This window comes from Canis lupus, chromosome 8 (assembly GCF_048164855.1).
Source record: "Canis lupus baileyi chromosome 8, mCanLup2.hap1, whole genome shotgun sequence".
Classification (NCBI taxonomy): Eukaryota; Metazoa; Chordata; class Mammalia; order Carnivora; family Canidae; genus Canis; species Canis lupus.
In genome coordinates, this window is record NC_132845.1 from 67422431 (window position 1) to 67445936 (window position 23506).

At 45.7% G+C, this 23506-nt stretch overlaps 1 protein-coding gene and 1 long non-coding RNA gene across 2 annotated transcripts in view; one reads left to right on the plus strand and one right to left on the minus strand.

The window, feature by feature from the left end:
- Positions 1-22815, plus strand: part of MYH16 (myosin heavy chain 16) — a 63810-nt gene extending 40995 nt beyond the window's left edge. Inside the window, exons 31-43 of the mRNA XM_072837034.1 lie at positions 577-704; positions 1062-1258; positions 2705-2837; positions 4786-5002; positions 6957-7093; positions 7187-7290; positions 13090-13282; positions 14315-14518; positions 15504-15629; positions 16398-16568; positions 17178-17378; positions 18386-18613; positions 22416-22815. Coding sequence (XP_072693135.1) covers positions 577-704; positions 1062-1258; positions 2705-2837; positions 4786-5002; positions 6957-7093; positions 7187-7290; positions 13090-13282; positions 14315-14518; positions 15504-15629; positions 16398-16568; positions 17178-17378; positions 18386-18586 — 2012 coding nt within the window. The 3' untranslated portion in view covers positions 18587-18613; positions 22416-22815. The remainder of the gene's footprint in view (positions 1-576; positions 705-1061; positions 1259-2704; positions 2838-4785; positions 5003-6956; positions 7094-7186; positions 7291-13089; positions 13283-14314; positions 14519-15503; positions 15630-16397; positions 16569-17177; positions 17379-18385; positions 18614-22415) is intronic.
- Positions 1-23506, minus strand: part of LOC140638928 (uncharacterized) — a 64868-nt gene that overhangs the window by 28954 nt on the left and 12408 nt on the right. The gene's annotated exons all lie outside the window — the stretch shown is intronic.

Below are 23506 nucleotides of genomic sequence, written 5' to 3' on the forward strand. Positions count from 1 at the left end.
TTGAAGGGATGAGCACTGGGTGTTATGCTATATGTTGACAAATGGAACTCCAATAAAATAAAATAAAATAAATAAAATAAAACCAATATACCCATTTGATGGATAAGAAAAATGAAGCTCAGTGAAATAAGGTAACTTGCCGCAAAACTAATGACTCAGAGCAGAACTAGAAGCCCCTGCTCATCCTCTCTGGCTCATGCACGTCTTCCTGGCCTCTGGCACTGGAGATCAGTTCACAGATGACAAGAGTGTAGGTTCTGGGACCATGACAATTTTTTTCAAACACTCTCTGCCCCACTGTTTCCTTCAAATGTCTTTACTGTATCTCATGCCAGGGGCTGGGACTTCATTATCTGAAGCCTTGTACCCCATGCAGACACCTGGGCATTGGCAATGCTTGGACAATTGCTCCTGCCCTTGCTTAATTTGAGCAGCTTGTATGTAGCCCCTTCCAGCTCAGTTGGCCAAGTCACCATATTTATTGGGTACTTTGGGAATGCTGCACTGGGGGAGCTTAGGATCTAGCTGGGAGGCCAATTTTTCATCCAATATTTCTCCCATTCCCTTCTCACCCAGCTGAAAATGGGGAACTGAGCCGGGAATATGAAGAATCCCAGAGCCGGCTCAACCAAATCCTGAGGATAAAGACATCCCTGACATCGCAGGTGGACGATTACAAGAGGCAGTTAGATGAAGAATCCAAGGTTTGTTTGGGGGTGGGGTGGGAGTGACAGAGCTGCCTTTCTGAACAAAGTTACAGGTTATAAAGATGTAGAAGGAACATGAAAGATATGATTCAATAGCAAGTTGAGAAGTTAACTAGAACACTGTGGCATGCTATGTGTAAGACTAAATGAAACAGATACAATTCCATATACTTGTGGCCAGTAATTGGAACAAAGCAAGGAGAATAAACCCTGATGGTTTGGGTTGTAAAATCAGGTGTCCTTTGCTCCCCCTTTCTTGCTGCAATGTGATCCAATATTGTGTATATCTAAGCGATGGCCCTGGGGGCCATAGAGACCAGTAGGGCCTCTGACAGGCTTGGCTGGTCCCCGTAGTCTCGCAGTGCAGCCATGGTGAGTCTCGCCAACACCAAGCATGACCTGGACCTGGTGAAGGAGCAGCTGGAGGAGGAGCAGGGAGGCAAGTCAGAGCTGCAGCGCCTCGTGTCCAAGCTCAACACTGAGGTGACCACCTGGAGGACCAAGTATGAGACCGATGCCATCCAGAGGACCGAGGAGCTAGAGGAGACCAAGTGAGTGTCACCCTGTGCTGGAGAGCAGGGAAAGCTGTGGTGGGGGTGGTGCCATGCGTCTGACCATGTCAGCCACTGCGGAGGCCAAGACCACAGCCAGGAGAAGGCAGTTCACAAGTTTCTTTTAAAAGGGGTAGGAGAAAAAAAGGGGGGGGCGGGTAGGAGATGGATATGAGTCTGGACAGCAAAGCCCACTTTGTGCCCTTAGCAGAATATCTAGCCTTCAGGTTCCATCTTCAAGGCTCTCAACATCGTCTGCCCTGAAGGGCTCAGGCTTCCAGCAGGGAAGTCAGGAGCAGGGCTTCCACCTCCAGGCTGGGCGTCTCTGCCCCTAAAGTGCTTGGGAAGCTTCCACAGGTCTGGTGGGTCTGGGGTGGGGCCTCTGGTTGATGCTGGGAGGATGCAGACCACACTCAGTGGCAAAGGCCCTCACTCTGCTGGTTCTCCTGCTCTGTGGTAAATATCCTCAAATCTTCCTCTGCAAACTAGAGAATTTGCAAACCTGCTTGACAGGTCTGAGGAAATGAAAGCGAACACATGCATGTGACTCTGAGCCACCTTCTTGTATAGGAACAGGTTGACTTGGTTGCCCATGTGAAGCCCTGCATGTGAGCCACTCTGTCCCAGGCAGGGAGAAGACCCTGGCCTGCTTGCAGGTGCCTTCTGCCCACTGGAATTTGTGGTGACAGGATAGCAATAAGTACAGTGACCTCCAGTTGACATAAATAAATCTCTTATCAAAAGCTCTTTAGGTGACTCAGGCAGTTAAGCGTTTGCCTTCTGCCCAGGTCATGATCACAGGGTCCTGGGATCAAGCCCCACATCAGGCTCCTTGCTCAGTGTGGAGTCTGCTTCTCCCTCTCCTCCTCCTGCTCGTGTTCTCTCTCTCTCTCTCTCTCAAATACATAAATAAATATTTAATAATAATTTTTTAAAAGCCCTGTACATATGGAACCTAAATCTGCATCCTGCAGCTCCTACCTCCCGCCCTCCAGCCCTTTTCTGTTGAGAGTGGCCAGAAGATGCCTGGTCTCACTCCAAAGCTCAGGCTAAATCTCAACCCTTCACCTGTCTCTGCCTGGACTTTCTTCCCCAGATACCCATGGTCTTCACCCTTCTCTCCCTCTGGTCTTTGCTCAAGTGTCCCTTTCCTTCTTTATTTTCTCCATGGGGCTTAATATCTCTATGTCTATCCCCCATCTAGAGCAGAAGTTTCATGAAGGCATGGGTCTTAGTCTGTTTCTCTAAGGCCTAGAATGATACCTGACACAGAATAGAAACAATAAATAATTGTTGGATGGATGGACAGTGACTGCTTTCCTCAAAACACTCTCCAATTCATTTGCATCTTCTCCACCGTGACACCAGAGCTCAGCACCACAAACCCAGCCCCTGGCCCATGAGCTACTCTGTTTCCCTGACAGCCTCTCTTGCCCTTGCCCACAGGAGGAAACTGGCCGCCAGACTCCAGGAAGCAGAAGAGACAGCTGAAGCTGCCCAGGCCCGGGCAGCCTCCCTCGAGAAAAATAAGCAGCGACTCCAGGCAGAAGTCGAGGACCTCACCATTGACTTAGAGAAGGTCAGGAGGTCAAACACTCGCTAGGCCCAAGGGACCCCAGGGAGCTGGATGAAATTATCACATGTCTGGGCTTAGCAAGAAGAAACAGGTGGCCCAACAGGATGGAGCACAGGGTTGGTACTCAGGCCCACTGGACACAGGTTCCTGCCTGAACATGTGTTTATATACTCCGAACTCTGAGATCTTTTTTTTTTTTTAATTTTTATTTATTTATGATAGTTACAGAGAGAGAGAGAGGGAGGCAGAAACACAGGCAGAGGGAGAAGCAGGCTCCATGCACCAGGAGCCCGATGTGGGATTCGATCCGGGGTCTCCGGGATCACACCCTGGGCCAAAGGCAGGCGCCAAACCGCTGCGCCACCCAGGGATCCCCGAACTCTGAGATCTTAACACTCAACAGGCCATTATTCAAATAGGTCTATGATGAGGACAAAACTTAGTCCCAGGAAGTCATGCAACTATTGTCTCTGTTTCCCTTTTCCTCATGCAAACCACATTTCACACACTTTGTGTGGCCAAATACTCTTGTTTGCATCCCTGGTTCAGACTGATCAGCAAGTTTCCAAGCCAAATTAAGTAAGATTTCCACTGGCACACAGCAACCCCATTTTGGTCTAGATAGGGCAATTGCTTCATGACAGCAGTGACGGAGACATAGGCAGAGGGTCATAACCATATGAGAACCTTCAGAAAAATAGTCCCCAAACCCGAAAAGCTTTTGCTAACCCCCTCATTTAGAAATTAAGCAGAAATTTACAAAATCCAATACTGCACAGCAGCAAATACGTAGTTCCCAGACAGTAATGAAAAAGGTGAAAGGTCTATGAAAAATAAGGTCTGGGCAGCCGGGGGTGGCTCAGTGCTTTAGCGCCACCTTCAGCCCAGGGCCTAATCCTGGATTCCCAGGATCGAGTCCCACATCGGGCTCCCTGCATGGAGCCTGCCTCTCCCTCTGCCTGTGTCTCTGCCTCTCTCTCTGTGTCTCTCTCATGAATAAATAAATAAATAAAATCTTAAAAAGAAAAGAAAAGAAAAATAAGGTCTGAGAACAATCAGCTTTGATTCACAAGAAAAATAAGACCAAACCCATTTTTCAGTTGGACAATAATGTATAACACGTAGTAGTAAATTACAGAGAAATAGGTTATGGAGAGTTGGGTGAATGTTTTAAATCTGGGAAGGCTGGGGATCCCTGGATGGCGCAGCGGTTTAGCGCCTGCCTTTGGCCCAGGGCGTGATCCTGGAGACCCAGGATTGAATCCCACATTGGGCTCCCGGTACATGGAGCCTGCTTCTCCCTCTGCCTATGTCTCTGCCTCTCTCTCTCTCTCTCTCTCTCTCTCCCTCCCTCTCTGTGATGACTATCATAAATAAATAAAAATTAATAAATAAATAAATCTGGGAAGGCTGCCGGTACCCAGATCCCTCATTTTACACCCAAGAAAATCCTAGCCCAGGAAGATAAGATAGGACTGCCCAAGGTCACACATCTAGTAGTAGAAGTCTTAGAACTGGGATGTAACTGGGGTGCCTGGTTGGCTCAGCCAGTGAAGTGTCTGCATTCCACCCAGGTCATGATCTCAGGATCCTAGGATGGAGTCCTGCATCGGGCTCCCTGCTCAGTAGGGAGTCGCTTTCACTCTCCCTCTTGCTCTGCCCCTTTGCCCATTTGCGTGTTCTCTCTCTCTCTCTGTCTCTCTCTCCCTCTCTCTCTTTTAAAATGAATAAATATTTTAAAAGAAAGGAAAAGAAAAAAAGAACTGGGGTGTAACTCTCTCCGGAATCCCTGCCCCACGCTTGTGCCATCCATGTGGAACTATATCCTAGTCCCCAAGAAGTCTGTGGTCACCAGAATTACTAAGGAGGTTGGGGAAGGTAGGCAGGAAGGCAAACGAGGGGAAGGGGCTGGAAAGTCAGACCTCCGGAGAGCTTCCGCACCTCTCCCCAGGCCAATGCTGCAGCTGCTGCCCTGGACAAGAAGCAGCGGGTCTTTGACAAGATGCTGGCCGAGTGGCAGCAGAAGTGTGAAGAGCTGCAGGTGGAGGTGGATAGTTCGCAGAAGGAGTGCCGCATGTACATGACAGAGAGTTTCAAGATCAAGACTGCCTACGAGGAGTCTCTGGAGCACCTTGAGTCTGTGAAGAAGGAGAACAAGACTCTGCAGGGTGAGTCTGAGGCGGGGATAAAGACACAGGCAGGGCCTCCCTCCTCCCAAGTGCATGAGAGGTTTGAGCTCCTGGCACGTAGTAGGTCCCCGATAAATCTGCCTGGCTGGCAAACACCATGTAGAAGCACTCAGGCACTCAGCAATAGGACTTCAAGCAGGTGAGTTACTTGACTGTTCCATGCCTCAGTTTCCTCCCCTGTAAGTTGGAGAGATATTGCCTTCCTTATAAGGTGGTTGTGACAATGAAACATAATATGTGAAATCTTCAGTCAGTAGATTTTGTGTATTGAGCCTTTGCATGTACATAACATACATACACATGTAAGATTTCTTACATATAGGAGGCCTTGGGCTGAGATTTTGTTCTGTTGGATACTATTTGAAAAATGTTACTTATCTGTTGAAGATCACTTTGCCATACAGAGATCTGGCTGCATGATTTGCTTTTATGGCAGGTGTACATTTCTAACCACAAAATTGGTTGCACAAGGGATATCAATATTTTTATTTTCAAGAATGGTTTTTGGATCCCTGTTTTGCTGAGTAGCAAACAAAATCTCAGTCAATACAGGGTTTCCTTATTTCAGGTTAGGTGACTGATGTAGGGTCACTGCAATGCAAAGGGTAGAAGCAAATGGTCCCAGACTGTCCCCAAATCTGCCCAAGGTCCTGGTTCCTCCCTGGAGAGCTGTCAGCTTACAGGGGAGAATCATGAGAGCCCAGCATTTGAGGTATGAAGGCTCTGCTTTTGTAACCTCGAAAGTCTAAGTACTAAAGGACTTGAATATAAGTACATGAGTTAAGTTTGGGGAGGAACAACCAAAACACCCAAATCAAGGTTGCTGGACTAGGAGAGGACAGAAAACAGGAGGGAGGTGATAATGAGGCACTGCTGAGGGTCCCTGCCAATGGTCTGGAGCCCTGCCTCCTCCCCTACCCACTCCATTCCCCACCCCCATCCTCTGACCAGCTTCTGGTGCAGATGATAAAACTCCCAGGTAACCTAGGGGTTAAGAGCAAGGGAATATGCACCTCATGTGGCAGGTGAAGCATAGGTGAGAAAAAAAAGCCTTTAAAGTACCTCCAGACTGGTGGGAGCCACAAAGGAAAGTGACTGAGCAGCCTGCCTAGGCTGAGAGAGTGTGAAGCAGCATCACAGCGTTCCTCATGGTCTCAGAGCAGTGCAGTGGGGAATGTTCTAGAAACAGCCATTATGTTCAAGGACAGGTGACGGGAAGCTATGTGGGCTACAGGTGTGTCTATGATGCCAGCACAGGTGGACACCAACAGCTGAGACTTAGATGATGTCACCAGTGCTCTCCAAACCCCACCTGGAATTTAGAAACCCAGGTGGGGAGACCTTGCATTAAATGAGATTTCTCTGAACTCAAGAGGGCTTGATGTAGAAATGGAGTTTTGTCATGAATTAATCAGGACAGTTACATTTCCTGGACACCTCTGGTTGTGGGCTGTTTTGTGACTGCTCCAAGGTGCTGTAAATCCCTCAGAGTTCCTCTGGGTGGGCAACAGAGAGGTCTCCCAACTGAGGAAGATAAGAAAGGCTCTAATCCTTTTCTTGTGAGGTTTTCAGACCTGGTGGTAGGGAGGCAGAGGGGAAAAGGGGCTCCCTGAGAGAAGAATGCCCTGAGTGTAGGCTTCACAGGCCCAGGGAGTCCTGGGCACTGGTCCCAAAGCTGCTCTGTGCTTGCCTGCTCTTCTCTGGTCCTCAGCCTCCCATCTATAAAATGAGGAACTTGAACCCCCTGTTCTCCAATGTCCAAGCCCTGATGCTTCATGAGTCTATGACGTGGAGTCTATTGCTTCTCTTTAGAAACAGTGAAGCTAGGATTGCCTGCTTCTACCCTGACATAGGAATGTCTGTGCCACATGCCATGGCCCTGGGATGCTGGTGGTCCTCATATGCCTTACTGATGACAATATTCCTTTCTTAGAGGAGATAAAGGAACTGATTGATCAGCTGGGTGAGGGAGGACGGAGTGTGCATGAGCTGCAGAAGTTGAAGAAAAAATTGGAGATTGAAAAGGAAGAACTCCAGGTGGCCCTGGAGGAAGCTGAGTCTTCCCTAGAGGTAACTATGTGGCCATCACCTTGGAGGCTGGGTCCTTGGCCAGGGACCACGCACCTACTTGGCCAGAAAGGCTGATGTTTATATTCCTGGCAGGTTGAAGAGAGCAAAGTGATTCGAATTCAGCTGGAACTGGCTCAGGTTAAAGCTGACATTGACCGGAGAATCCATGAGAAAGAAGAGGAATTTGAAGCTACAAGGTATGGGGCTGAGGCATGGGAGGCTGATTTTAGGCAGCATGATGGAGTAGAATCCAGAAACTCAGGCCTCTGCCACCCATTAGTCATGTGACCCTGGACAATTTAGGTGAATACTTTGAAATATAGTACATTAGTGATCACAAAACCCCATGAGATAATGATCAATAATAATAATAGGGATGCCTGGCTGGTTCAGCAGTTGAGCTTCTGCCTTTGGCTCAGAGTGTGATCTCGGGGTCATGGGATTGAATCTCACATCAGGCTCCCTGCAGGAAGCCCATTTCTCCCTCTGCCTGTATTTCTGCTCTCTCTGTGTGTCTCTCATGAATGAATAAATAATATATTTAAAAATAATAATAATAATTCAAAAGTGGACCAAGGACTTGACTAGAAATTCCTCCAAAGAAAATACACAAGTGGCCAATAAGACATGGAAAGCTGCTCACTGTCTCTAGTCATTACAGAAATGCAAATCAGAACTACAGTGAGATACCACCTCATACCTATTAGGATGGCTACCATCCAAAACAGAAAATGACAAGTGTTGGCAAAGGACATGGAGAAACTGGAACCCTTGTGCACTGCTGCCAGGAATGTAAAATGGTACAACTGCTGTGAAAAACAGTATAAAGGCTCCTCAAAAAAATTAAAATAGAATTAACATGATCCAGCAATCCTCCTTCTGGGTATCTACCCAAAAGAATTGAAAGCAGGGTCCTGAAGAGGTATTTGTACACCCGTGTTCATAGCATTATTCAGAAGAGCTACAGCATGAAAGCAACCCAAATGTCCATTGGCAAGTGAATGGATAACAAAATGTTGACTATACGTAAAATGGAATTTTTTTTAAAGATTTATTTATTTTCTTTAAAGGTTTTATTTATTTATTCATGAGAGACACACAAAGAGAGAGAGAGAGAGAGAGAGGCAGAGACACAGGCAGAGGGAGAAGCAGGCTTCATGCAGGGAGCCTGACATGGGACTCAATCCCTGGTCTCCAGGATCACACCCTGGGCCGAAGGCAGCGCTAAACCTCTGAGCCACCGGGGCTGCCCTAAAGATTTATTTGAGAAAGAGAGAGAGAGCGAGAGAGCGAGAGAGCATGCACAAGCGAGGAGAGGGGCAGAGGGAGAGGGAAAGAAGAAAGACTCCTTGCTGAGTGCAGGGCCTGATGCAGGGCTCCATCTTACAACTCTGAGATCATGACCTGAGCCTAAATCAAGAGTTGAACAGTCAACCTACCGAGCCACCCAAGCACCCCTATACAGTGGAATTTTATTCAGCCTTAGAAAGGAAGGAAATTCTGATGCCTGCTACAACATAAATAAACCTTGAGGACTTTATACTAAGTGAAAAAAGCTAGTCACAAAAAGACAGACACTGTATGATTCCACCTACAGGAAGTACTTAGAGCAGTCACAGTCATAGAAACAGAAGGTGGGGGCAGCCCGGGTGGCTCAGCGGTTTAGCGCCGCCTTCAGCCCAGGGTGTGAGTCCCGGGATCGAGTCCCATGTCAGGCTCCCCACATGGAGCTTGCTTTGCCCTCTGCCTATGTCTCTGCCTCGCTCTCTCTGTGTCGCTCATGAATAAATAAATAAAATCTTTAAAAAAAAATAGAAAGAAAGAAAAAAACAGAAGGTGGAACAAGAACAGTAGTTGCCAGGGGCAGGGGAAAAGAAGGATATGGGGAAATTTGTATCTAATGGGGACATAATTTCAGTTGCATAAGGTGAAACGAGTTCTGGAGATGGGATGGTGGCAAGGGTAGCACAGCACCATATATTTAATATATTATTAATATATTAATAATATTTATATAATAATAAATAATATTTATATTTAATAATATATTAAATATATTTAATAAACATTAAATATTTATTAATATTTAATATTTAAGTGCACATTGGACGGTGCACTTAATAACGGTTAACATAGGAAATTTTATGTAACGTGCATTTTCCCACAATAAAAAAATTAGGGACAAACCCTTCTGAGATAGGTGTAATTATCCTATAGCTTCCTCATCCCTGCTCTGGGGCATGGGGAAGCTTAATGAGATGGTAGATATGAATGTACATTATTACCTGCAAAGCCACACAGATACAAGTTATTATTAACATTCATGAACCCTTAGAGAACATCCACCACATCACAGAAAAGAACTGATTTGTTGGGGTGCCAGGGAGTGCTAGATTTGGAGATTTCATTTTAATCCAGTGTCCATTGTTGCTGCTTGAGGTTCTAAGAAACCTTTGGACTCAGCACTAGGTTTTGGTTTATAGAAATATGATTTGTTCGGGATCCCTGGGTGGCGCAGCGGTTTAGCGCCTGCCTTTGGCCCAGGGCGCGATCCTGGAGACCCGGGATCGAATCCCACGTTGGGCTCCCGGTGCATGGAGCCTGCTTCTCCCTCTGTCCAAATCCAAAACTGCTCTAAGAAATATGATTTGTTGTGATTCTGAGATGATCAACACATTTGCAACTATCCACATTGGCACCCTGCCTAAACTGCCTGTCTGAAATCTCCCCACACTGCAGCTTCCTGAATTTACGACATACCCCCACAATCACTCCTGAGGGCTGTAGGCTGAACCACTGGGGAGGAAAAGCCCCATAACTCTGCAGCCATCAGGCTAAACCTGACCCCCACCCTAAATATCTAGCTATGCCACAATGTGGTGTGTGTGTGTGAGTTTGCAACAGACTTGAGATATAATTTATACACAGTTCACCCATGGCAAGGGCAAAATTGAGTGATTTTTATTTGTGCAATCATCATTACAATTTTAGAACATTTCATCACCCCTCGAAGAAACCCCATATCCCGTAGCAAACTGCTCCATTTCTCCCCATCACCCCCACTCCCAGCCATAGGCAACAACTAATGTAGCCAACAACTTTCTTTGGACTTGCTTATTCTGGACATTACATATAAGTGGAATCATACAATATGTGGCTCTCTGTGACTGTCATCTTTCAGTAGAATGTTTTCAGGCTTCATCCATGTTGAAGCATGTGTCAGGAAGTATTTAATTCCTTTTTATTCCTGAATAATACTCCATTGTTTGGGAAGATCACATTTTGTTTATTTATTCATCAGCTGATAGACATTTGTGTTGCTTTCACCTTTTGGCTACTGTGGGTAAGTGTCCCTATGAACATTCATATACAAGTTTTTGCACGGATCTAGGTTTACATTTCTCTTGGATATATATGTACCTAGGAATAGAAATTCTGGTCATATGTTAATGCTATGTTTAACTTTTTGCAGGACTGTCAGATTCTTTTCCAAAGCAGTTGCACCATTGTACATTCTCAGTGCTAAGGACTATAGTTTCTCCAGATCTTCTCCAAAATTTATCATTATCTATTTTATCATAGCCATCTCACCGTGGTTTAGAATTGTATTTCCATTATAGCTAATGATGCCAAGCACCTTTTATGGAGAAATGTCTATTCTAGTCCTCGGCCCATTTTAAAAACTAGGTTGTTTGGGATGCCTGGGTGGCTCAGTGGTTGAGCATCTGCCTTTGACTCAGGTCGTGATTCCGGGGTCCTGGGATCCAGTTCCACATCAGGCTCCCTGCGGGGAGCCTGCTTCTCCCTCTACCTATGTCTCTGCCCTTCCTTTCTCTGTGTCTCTCATGAATAAATAAATAAAATCTTTAAAAAACAAACTAGGTTGTTTATGATTGAGTTTTAAGATCCCGGGACGCTGGGATCATGCCCTGAGCCAAAGGCAGACACTCAACCGCTGAGCCACCCAAGTGCCCCCCTTAATTTTTTAAAAAAAGATTTATTTATTGCTGGGCGCCTGGGTTACTCAATGGTTGAGCGTCTACGTTTGACTCAGGTCATAAACCCAGGGTCCTGGGATCGAGTCCTGCATCCCGGGACCCGCAGGGAGCCTGTGTCTCCTTCTGCCTATGTCTTTGTCTCTCTCTGTGTGTCTCTCATGAATAAAGTCTTTAAAATTTTTCATTTATTCCAGAGAGAGAGAGAGAGAGAGACTGAGTGTACAAATCAGGGGAGGGGTAGAGGGAAAGGGAGAGAATCTCAAGCAGACTCCCAGCTGAGCAAGGAGCCTCATGCAGAGCTCCATCTTGGGACGCTGAGATCATGATCTTAGCCAAAATCAAGAGCCACCCTGCCTTATCACTTTCTTAATGATCCTCTGAAGCACAAATGTTTTTAATTTTGATGAAGTTCAATGTATTTTTTTTCCTTGGTAGCTTGTATTTTATTTTTTAAGGTTTTGTTTATTATTTGAGAGAGCTAGCATGAGAGAAAAAGAGAGCAGAAGCAGAGGAGAGAGGTAGAGGGAGAAGATTCTCTACTGAGTAGGGAGCCTGGCATGGGATCTGAGCTGAAGGCAGATGTTTAATGGATTGAGCCACCCAGGTGCCCTGGTAGCTTGTATTTTAGGTGTCATATCTAAAAACCCATTGCCTAATCTAGTCACAAAGATGTCTACTTATGTTTCCCAGATTAGGTAAGAGTTTTATAGTTTAGGCTCTTACATTTAGGTCTTTGATGCATTTTGAGTTAATTTTTATAGAAGGTGTGAAAGAGGGATCCGACTTTATTCTTTTGCATGTGGATATCCAGTTGTCTCAGAACCACTTTCTGAAAAAAACTGTTCTCTCCTTGTTGAATGGTCTTAACATCCTTGTTGAAAATGAATTGACTGTAAATATAAGGGTTTATTTCGGGATACCCAATCCAATTCCATTGATCTATAGGTCTATCTATATACTAGGACCACAATATCTTGATTACTGTAGCCTTGTAATAAGCTTTGAATTTGGAAAGTGTGAGTTCTCCACTCTACTCTTCTTTTTTCAAGACTGTTTTGGTTATTCTGGGTCCCTTGAATTTCTATACAAATTTTAAGATCAGCTTGTCAATTTCTGCAAAGAAGTCAGCTAGGATTTTGATAGGGATTGCAGTGAACCCCACCTTAGCAATATTAAGTCTTTTGATCCATGAACATGGATGTCCTTCCATATATTTAGATCTTCTTTAAATTTTTTCAACATGTTTTATAGTTTTTCCTTGTATTCATTTTTTAAATCAAAGTGAATCAAAATTTTGTCCCCTTTTGAGACTGTCAAGATACCTTCTCCAATCTAGAAATTGAATACATCTTAAAGTGCTGCAAATCCAGTCATGTGCAAGCACATAGAAGGTGTTCAGGGGTGAAACAGAGGTGAATATACTATGGGACAGGTGACAGGATCTTTGCATGCTATCCATTTATTTCCCTCAATGAAAAAATATTTTTGTGTGTGTTTCATTACCTCCTCTGGTCCCTTTCTATGAAAGGAGATTAACACAGCTTATCTGAGGGCTTTATGAAAATGTTCATTATGTTGATTATGATATAATTAAACATAGTAAATACAATCAACTGATGACTGCTAAATCTAATTTGTATGGCCAAAGCTCACATGTTGTAATTTTTAAAACAGGCTAGCATTTGGATTTAAATCCTGGCTCCATTGCAGGCTAAACCTCTGGCATGTTTTTGTCATCTTAGAGCCTCCGTTTCCTTACAAGGCTATTTTGCATATTACATGAATTGAGATCCCAAAAAATATGTGGTAAACATTGACCTGTTTCTTTTCCCAAATCACAATGCTCCCCCACTCACATGTTTAAGGGGAGATAGAATTTAATTTCAAATATGGTTGCCATGTCCATGTTGATGCTCCCACACCTCTTACCTAGGGAGGCTTAGCACAGCCTGACCAGCGGGCCGAGCATGCCAAGGTCTTCTCTGTTTGGACTTGCAGGAAGAACCACCAGCGAGCAATCGAGTCCTTGCAGGCCAGCCTGGAGGCAGAGGCCAAGGGCCGGGCAGAGGCACTGAGGCTCAAGAAGAAGATGGAGACAGACCTGAATGAGATGGAAATCCAGCTGGACCATGCCAACAAGAACAACAGCGAGCTTGTAAAGACATTGAAAAGGCTGCAGCAGCAAATCAAGGTAGCAACCTGGGAGGAGGAAGAACTAATCACAAAGTAAGCCATTGCCCAGCCTGCAGGCTTCTGGGAAGCTATATACATGTCTGCAGCTTGGATGGAAGCATGGATGTGAAATGTGGGGTGGCTGGCAGTCCAGGGAGCAGGAGACTTGGGGGCTGCATAAACGAGAAGCCCTAATCACCAAAGTCCATATCCTGGATGACTGAAAAGAGGGAGAAAAAGAGGAAGACAGAATGTTGGTCCTGTCTTGGTTTTTAAAACCATATCTGACTTATTATAAGTGAATTCAGGCACAGAAAAATACAGGACATAATACACACCCATATATCCACCACTCGCCTTAAGACATAAACACAAATAGAGTTGAAACCTTCCTTTATCCTTCTCTGTCATTGGGCTGGTCTTTCAAGCATCTGTAGCTGGATCTATGCATTCAGCACATATTTGTTGGATATTTGACCAGTCTAAGCACTGCATTAGGTGCTAGGGGTATAAGAATAGCCACAAAAAATAAATAAATTAATTAATTTTATTAAATAGTAAAAAATAAATTAAAAAAGAATAGCCACAACAAACAGACATCCCTGCAGAAAGACAATAAACAACAAATAAATAAAACTGTAGTATTAAAAAAGGTGATAAATGCTCTGGAAAAATAACAGAACCAGGAGAAAGGAGAGACGGATTAGCCAGCAGGGATATAATGGTCAAGGTCATGGAGGAAGGCCTCCATGAGAAGGCCCTGCTGGAAACACCAGGTGCTCTGTCATCAGAAAAGGCTTGACCTCATGCTAACCGTCCACTAGACAAATCCTCTAGACACCGGGGTCCTGGCCAGCTAAGCTTCAACCTGTCCCCAAGGGCAGGTCTACACCTCACTGTCTCTTCCTCCATGGCCTCCACCTTCCCAGTCCTACCCCAGCACCCCGCTGAGCCCGGTCCATAAAGGTCACAGCACTCTCAGGCCCAGCCAGCCCCAGACTTGCCAGGGCCCAACAGGTGGGCTCAAGCCAGGTCCTCTTGACCCCCCCAGGACCTGCAGGTCCAGATGGATGAGGATGCTCGGCAGCATGAGGAACTGCGGGAGCAATACAACCTACAGGAGCGGCGCCTGAGCCTGCTGCAGACAGAACTGGAGGAGGTGCGCTCAGGCCTGGAGGGCAGCGAGCGCTCCCGCAAGCTGCTGGAGCAGGAGGTGGTGGAGATCACCGAGCGGCACAATGAAGTCAACATCCAGGTAGGATGGCAGCTTGCTGGCAGTGCTATGCAGACTCATGCTTGGGGTACCAGAATGGTGCCCAAACCTAGTGGGCACCCTTCAGAACTTCAAGGCAGATAGAATGTCTCACTTGGGACATTCTCAGAACACACCTGCAGAGACTTCACTTGTTATGGCAGGAACCCTGTAACATAAATCTTAACCATATTCAGTGCACACATAGAGGGTGAACTACATGCATGATGTTGTCCAGAGCTTTCAAACATTCCCAGACTTTCCTCTGGGGATTCTGATCCACGGGGTCTCTGGTGGGACTCCAGAAATCTAAACTTGTAAATCCAAACTCCTCAGGAGATTCTGATGATTTAGCCAATTTTAAGGATCACCATTATCTTCAATGTAACCAAGGACAGAACTTCAGAACTGGAAGGGATCTAGAATATTGCAAAGTCTGACTTTCATTTTACAAATGAAAAACTGTGACCCAGAGAGTTGAATCCATGGTCAACAATGGGGACTTCCATCTATTGCCAGTGGTAACACCAGTGCTGCTTATGATATAATCCTTTACAAGCACAGCTTAATTCTTACTTAGCATCTTACGTGAATTCACCAGAAGAAAAAATGTGTATGGGACATATAGGGATTGCAACCCCATTGTAGAGAGAAGATCAAAGCTTAGAGGTAAAGAATTTATCCACATAGGTGGCAGTACTAGGGCGTGAACCTGGGTTTTCCCAGCTCTGAGTTCAGGATTGTTCAAGAGCTGCGACCCACCCCAGGCCTAAATGACATTATTCTTGGGCTCCTTGTGACACAAGTTCTCCTCTAAAACCAAGAGCAAAATGCAGGGAGAGACCCTACTCCAAGCAGGGAGCCCAGGGCCATTTCCTGTTGGGGGGTTTGGAAAGTGTGTCTGGGAGAGGGTTGTTTTTCCTTCCTGGATCCAGCAAGGGCTGTGCAGACTTCTGGCTCACAGCGATGTCTTCATTTTCTCCTTCAGAACCAAAGTCTCCTTGTAGTCAAGCGCAAGCTAGAGTCAGATGTCCAACGCATCTCCAGTGAACATGAGGAGCTCATCAGTGAGTTCCGCTCGGCCGACGAGAGGGCCAAGAAAGCCATGACTGATGTAAGTGTGCACACTCCCTGGTGTTGGTGGAAAGGGACCTGGGCACTAAGGCCAGGCTGCCTGCTGAGAACCAGGCCACCCTTGGAAGGGAAGCCCACCCTCTCCCCTCAAAGGTCACTGTGCTAGCGCCTTCCTGGGAGGGCTGTGGGCCTTCCTCTGGGGAGTCTGGAGGATTCTCTGAAAAGCCAAACACATGAAAATAAGGAATAATTACAAGCTACACATGACCATGGGAGAGATCAGAGCTTGAGGCCAGGTGCATGGGTCAGAGGAGCCATTGAAAATGGGCTTTTGTGGATAGACCTTGTGGCAAGGAGGAGCATTCAAATAGCCTTGAGGAGAGCATTAATGAAAGGAGTATCGTTTGGGTGCTCACACGACCCTGAGTGGCAGACACCATGTACCCCACTTTAAAGATGAAGAAGACCCATCTTCAAAAGGGACCCATCTTCAAAAAGATTTTATTGCCAGGCTCCTTGCACTTGACTGAAATGCCAGGAGCTCAGGAACACTGCTGGTCTTATATGGTGCTGTGTCTGGAGAGCACAGACCCATACTCAGTATGCAGATCCTCTGTGAATATTTATGGAATGAATACAAGAATGAGAGGGTAAAATGACTTGCTGAAGGCCGCACAGGGGCTGGATGTAGACCCTCATCTTCCTCCTCCATTTCTGTGCTTTTCCCACCCTCTGTGCTGTGTGCCTCATAGAGGAGACAGCAAAGAGTGGCTGGAGAGCCCCAGGCCATGCTTCTCCCCTCCCACAGGCCGCCCGCATGGCAGAAGAACTCCGGCAAGAGCAGGACCACTGCATGCACCTGGAGAAAATCAAGAAAAACTATGAGATCACCATCAAAGACTTGCAGGCCAAGATGGAGGAAGCTGAGCAGCTGGCTCTGAAAGGAGGGAAACGCACAATCATGAAACTGGAAGCCAGGGTAAGGATGCCCCTGAGCTGAGCCTGGAGAGAGAAAGGGGAGACGTGACTGGGCAGGGGCCTTTTCCCAAAAGACGCCATGCCTGGCACTTGATGAGGGAATGGGTTATTCAGATGCTAGGACGGAATAGGAAATTGAGACAAGAGCTGTAATTTATTTATTATATAAAGGTTTCTCCTCCTTTTCCCTGTCATCTTTTCCTCAGAATGTGCTCCACCCCCAAGCAGGGCAGGTCCCAGGATTCTTCCTCCATCTCTGTTCCTATTCTCTTTCCATCATTGTTCTTCCCTATTACTAACAACAAGCCTTAGCCTTCACCCTTGGGGTGGCGGAGCTAGACGGGCCCAGGAGGTTTGGTCACCTTGTCCAGCCCCTATCTCCCCTACTTCCCAGAGGAAGATACCTGAGGCTCAGGAAAGGGACCCATCTAACAACCACAGCAGGTGTATGAAAGGCAGAACCACCTGACCCTCCTGTCCAGGCCTTGCCGGCCCTCTTCTGGGGAGGAAGTGGACATGGCAGCTGTGATATCCCCCAACCCAAGACCACTGAGCTCCCAAGTTCAAAAACCTGCATTCCCTCAGCCACGTTCCTCTCTTCTCCCCTCAGATCAAGGAACTAGAGACAGAACTGGATGGTGAGCAGAAACAGCATGTGGAGACAGTCAAGACACTGCGGAAGAATGAGCGCCGCCTCAAGGAGCTGGTCTTCCAGACGGAGGAGGACCACAAGACCAACCAGCGCATGCAGGAGCTGGTGGAGAAGCTGCAGAACAAGCTGAAGGTCTACAAGCGGCAGATTGAAGAAGCGGTAGGTGCTCGCCGCATGTCTCTAATATACTCTCCCTCCCCAGCCCAGGTCTCAAGACTTGGTTAGAAAGAACCACAGGGAAGGAATCAGGTATTGGCCAAAGAATGACCCCCATGAGCTCCATGTTCATGGCACTTCATTCTCGCTATCATGTTGGAAGAAGACCGGACACTACCCACAGGAGCTAAGAACATGTAGAAAATGCAAATATCTCCTAAGAACATCCAAACTAAATCAGGTACTCACTGCAAGGTGTGCTCTAAAACTGGGGAAGGTCTTAGCTGCCTTCATCCTACTTCCACTGCCACCTATGGCCTTTGCCAGGATAACTTCTCTCTCCCGCTCATACTGTTAAACACAAGACCCTTCCCTGATTTGATCCTCCCAACACGAGGCAGGAAGAATGATATTTTTAGTCCATTCCACAGGTGAGGAAATAGCCCAGGGTGGGATATTTATGTCATGTTAGTAAATGTTAAAATCCAAATGGTCAGCAAATGATGGCTTCAAGTCTCTATCCTATGCCATACATCCACTAACCAGCACCAACCACCCCTCAACCCCCACCCAACATAGAAATTTGACCTTGCCACTGTTCACTGCCAATTCTGGGGCTACCACATTGAATCCACCAGCCACTCACACAACCAATGCCTTTCCCAGAAAGCTCAATAAAGACCAGGCTGTGGTTAATATGGTTCTAACCCAAACAGCACTATGACTCTACTGGGGAGACAAGGGGATGGGAGATGTGTGGGAAGGGCTAGGGAAAGCACTAAATCCCCATCTTTCATAGTGGGGCACCACTAGCTGATGCCTAAAACCACAAATTATAGAAGCACCAATAGAGCACATTTTATTTAGAGATACAGATGTCAAGGACAAAACAGAATTAGCTGAAAGTATTGAAAGACTGAATTCTTACATGTCTATGTAAAACCAATTATGCACATTTAACCAGAAAAGGCCAGGTTTACACTATGTTTTCCACCATGCCTTTGTCACAGGAGGAGCAGGCCAACCAGACCTTGGCTCGCTACAGAAAGACAGTGCATGAGCTGGATGATGCCGAGGAGCGGGCCGGCATGGCGGAGACTGCCCTGAACAAGCTGCGCACCAGACACCGCGTGGCTGGCAAAGGCATCACCTCTGTGGAGATCATTCAAGTGTCCAAGACAGGGTCCTCCAAAACCCTTTCTGAGGAATGAGGTTCTCCTTGTTCCAGCCTACAGCCAGTAGGTGTGGCAATGCCCATGCTCTAAGTTTACCTTCTCTGCTCCTGCTTTGTTCCTTCCAATTTCCATGCTTCCTGTCTGCCACACCCTGATCTCATGCAGTGGGAATTCCTAAGTTCCTGTCCCTTCAGCTGCAACACTCCCTCTCTGCATTCTCAAAGCCCTCAGGCATGGTGCTATCTGTAACACAAGTGCTAGTGGTCATGATGCTCCCCCATTTGGGTAGAAGCTCTTTGAAGGCAGGTGCCATGCCTGATGCCACTTGACACAAGGCCTGGCAGAAAGGCGCTAATGCTGGTTTTCACTGGAGAACCTTAGGGATGTTTACAAGCGTATAGGTGTGTATTCATCTTTCACATCCCCACAATATCTTTATTCTCGAGGATTTCATCAATACTGGTTGAATTTGGATTTCTTACATTAAGGAAATAATAGTAGTAGTAGTAGTAGTAGTAGTAGTAGTAGTAATAGTTGCAGTGACAATTTCTAAGCACCACCTACAGGGGGACAATGTAAAATAGTCCTTTATTCTTTGATTCAGAATGAACTGAGAAAAAAAATATAGGAGATAAATATATAAAAGTCAAAACGTTAGTTTTATTATAATTCTAGATTAAGAATTTAATAGGTATCCAACCTGGGCATCCTTTTTTCCACTCCAGAATTAAAGGTACCTGCAGAACTGAACAACCAGAGCCCTGCTCCATAAGGAGCAACTCCTACTCCAAGGGGAGGGATAACTAGAACTCATCACCCCTATAGGCAGATCCAAAAGGAGAGACTACATGGGGTTAATCCCTTCCTCCCTGCTTTCTTCTTCAAAACACAGGACAAATCACTCCTCTTCCCATGAGAGGAGCAAGGGAAAGATGAGGAGAAAGGGGAAGAACATAATTTCAGAGCAGTGGTTCCCCCAAAAGGTGGTCCTTTGACCAGTAGCAACATCAGCATCACCTGGGAAATTGTTAGAAATGCAAATTCCTATGCTCCATTCCAGACCTGGTGAATCAGAAGTTACTGGAAGAGGGCCCAGCATCTGTGGTTTGACCAGTGATCAGATGTATGCTCAGGTATATTAGAATGAGTGCTATAGCAGGAATCTCCCCTTACAGAAACACAGAGCCAGGGAACAGAAATTTCTCCTTTTACCACACCTAGGTATATGGTAATGTTTTTCACTAACTTATTTATCCTATAGTAAGGAGATATATAAATATTTCCATTTGTCAGGTGAGAAAAATGAGCTCAGAGAAGTTCAGTGACTTGCTCATGGTCATACAAGCCTGGTGCTATGGAAAGGCAAGCTGTCTTTTCTTTTAATTACTATGGAGATGAATAGGGCTGCCCTCTGTTTAGAATTAAGCAGGACAACTCAAGATCAAGGACTTGGTTTAGGTTGGGAGGAATGGGGCTGAAGTCTTAGTATACCAATGGTCCAATCTCCATGGATTATGGGAATTTTGTTCTGGCCTTGTGTTCAAATATCCAGATGGGGGGCACCTGGGTGGCTCAGTGGTTGAGCATCTGCCTTCAGCTCATGTCATGATCCCAGGGTCCTGGATTGAGTCCCATATCAGGCACCCCACTGGGAGCCTGATTCTCCCTCTGTCTAGGTCTCTGCCTCTCTGTGTCTCTCATGAGTAAGTAAAATATTTTTTTAAAAAAATCCAGATGGATTAGCCCCCCAATGAGGGTAAACTTCCCCACTCACTTATAGCTCCCTCTCAGTACTGGATCAGGTCGAGTTTTAGTCCAAAGTGATAACCCCATTGACTTTTGAATTCAAGCTGAGCCTTTTCTTACCATTTGCTTAGGAAGGAAACAAAAGATAGGAGACAATCTTTTTCCTAATTCTCTAATTTTTAATAATGATTAGCTCACGACGTGAAGGAAACCACAGGCTTGTCTTTGGATGAATACTACAACTAATGTATAACCATCTCCTTTCTGGGCAAAAACCTGAAAGGAGTCCCTTCTGTTGAACTCTCATTTTGGTAGGGGTGACTTGGGAGGCTCCCTGTACCACCCAGACTCAGGAGGTCCTTCTAAGTCAGCCTCCAGGATTTGCCATCTTATGAAACAGATCCCCTGCCCTGCCTTGGTGACTGTTTATTTCTGGGGCGCTGATCTTGGTCCAACTGCTCTGTCTCTAAACCATGAGGCCATGGGCCTGCTAACAGCATCCAGAGGTGATGAGGCTCTTTTATCCCATTTCCCCTTGTTGCCGTCAGCAGCCATGAAATGTCTTAAGCAAACTAGTATGAGTCAACACTGAGCCAAGACCCCACAAGAGTTTAATTTTCCAAAGTGGTTTTATATTCAGTCCCACAAATATTGACCAAGCTCTGAATATGGGCTAGGTCTGGACTTTGAGATACAGATATGAAAAATGAGTAAGAAAGAATGTCCTGGCCAGCCCGGGTGGCTCAGCGGTTTAGCATCGCCTTCAGCCTGGGGTGTGATCCTGGAGACACGGGATCAGGTCTCGTGTCGGGTTCCCTGCATGGAGCCTGCTTCTCCCTCTGCCTTGTGTCTCTGTCTCTGTCTCTCTCTCTCTGTCTCTCATGAATAAATGAATAAAATCTTGAAAGAAAGAAAGAAGAAAGAAAAAGAAAGAAAGAAAGAAAGAAAGAAAGAAAGAAAGAAAGAAAGAAAGAAAGAAAGGAAGGAAGGAAGGAAGGAAGGAAGGAAGGAAGGAAGGAAGGAAGGAAGGAAGAAAGAAAGAAGAAAGAAAGAAAGTTAGTTAGTTCTCCCTCAGGGAGCTCAGAATCCGGTGGAGAGGTAAAAGCAAACATCAACACAAGGCTGTGAGTAAATGCTCTGTGATGCTGTGTTTGCATCTCACTGGAAAGGATCACAGGGAAGGAGTGACTGGTTTAACCTGAGGTGACTGGGTAGAGCAGCTCCATTGAGGAAAAAGTCTAAGAAATGTCTAAGGCAGTGCCACTCAATGAGTGGTCCCTGTTTGTTACTTGCCCAAAACAACAAAAGTACAGAAACTGAAAGGAAGTTTATAGAAATTTTTATATCAATCGTTACTGCCATGACATCCAAATGCATGATCAAAGTATTTTATAAATGTATTAGTTTCTTATATTAAGTAAAATAAATGAAAGAGAACAAAATTTTTAATGGAAATTGAAAAGAATAAGTAAATTGATCTCTCACCAGCTAGAGAAGGAAAGAAAGGAACTCCAGACAGAAGACCCAACATATACCAAAGTGCAGAGGCTGGATTCTTACAAGGGAACAGTGTGACCAGGGAAGAGGAGCTCAAGAAGAGGGGAGAGTGCTGGATGTGGTGGGAGATGAAGCTAGCAGGACATGCATGTGTGAGGCTCTGAAGGGCCCCTCTGGGTACAAGTAGTCCATAATTTCTCTAAGGAAATCTTGTTAATTTTTAAAATCCATGTGTGGAATGTGACGAGCAGTGGCTTTTCTTTCTTAGGAAGACTTATCACAATGGCAAAACAAGACTGTGGGTCCCCCATGAGACCCCACAGGCCAGCTTGTGGTGAGCACTGTATCCCAGGGGACCACACTCCAACCCTCTTGATGGCCTGTATGGAGTCCAGGCCCAGTTGGGTACCCCAGACCCAAAGGTGTCTCTAAACCTTCACAACCTCACACAGAATTAACTAGCTATGACCCAATAATGGTGTCCATTATGAGAAAGGAAGCCTGTACAGCTGTAGCCCAGGCATTTTGGGGACACCATCTCTCTAGCAAGAAGGAGGCAAAGATGTTAGAACCCCCAGCTCTGTTCATAAGGATGTTTTTACCCTCTCTTTTTTTCTTCCAGGGTGACACAGATCTCAACAGCAGACCATTGAGAGGGAAAACATATGAAAATAGAAAACTGGATATCCTGAGAATGTTTACTATGCAAAAGGAAGCACAAGCCAGAAAGAGACAGGTGCTACGGAATAAAGATAGCTGTGGGGGAAAAGAGTCTGAGGATGTAAATACCCAGCCATTAGAGGAACTAAAATTAGTGTGTCTTCTCTGAGACTGCATCAAGCTGTGTAAGCACTTGGATAACAGTAACTATGGATCTGTTTTAGTTGAGATCCTACATGTTCATGTCAAAGACGGAATATGTAATGTCTGTGTGCCCTGGCTGTTTTCTACAAGCAATTCTTCATGTGGACAGTTTTAATGCCCTGTCCCAATGCAGCTTAAATAAAGAAACCTGAAAAATAGACTGGAGATTGTGTATTAGCAATGAAATTTTATTTTTATAAGGCTTGCGAATCCAAGGGAAATTTTTATAATATGTCAGAATTCTGTTTTACTCCTATATTCTAATTCACAGGCTTACATCTATTGGAAACCATGAGAACTATGCAGTCTTGGTAAGGTTCACTGCAAATTTGAAAGGGTAGATCAAAGATATGAAGACTATCAAGGTTTCATCACGCTGAGAAAACTATAGAATCCCTGAATGGATGTTATAGGCTCCATCCAGGCTAAAGACACACAAGGCCCCCACAGGCTCTCTACCTCAGCATCTCCCAAGATGTTCAGACACAGGCAAGCTTTTCCTTGAATTAAGATTTAAGTTCTTCCTTAAATCAAGCTGAGACCTTCCCCCTGGCACCATCTACTTTTTAACCCTGGTTTTGATACCTAGACCTTGCAGAAGGTCGTCAGTGGGAGATAGTTCTCATGACCCTCTAAGACTTCTCTTCTCCAAGGCTGAATATTCCTGGGTCTTTCAACCTTCCCAAGTGTGAGAGGGTTTGTTGTCACCTTTAATATCCTAGACCCCGTTCCTCCCCTCACTTTCCTAGTCTTTGGAGTGCAGGATTGGAGGAGACAGCACCATGAGGGCTCCCTGCCAGTACATAGCCCCCAGATCACACCTCTTCCTAGCTCTCTAGAAATGGTGTC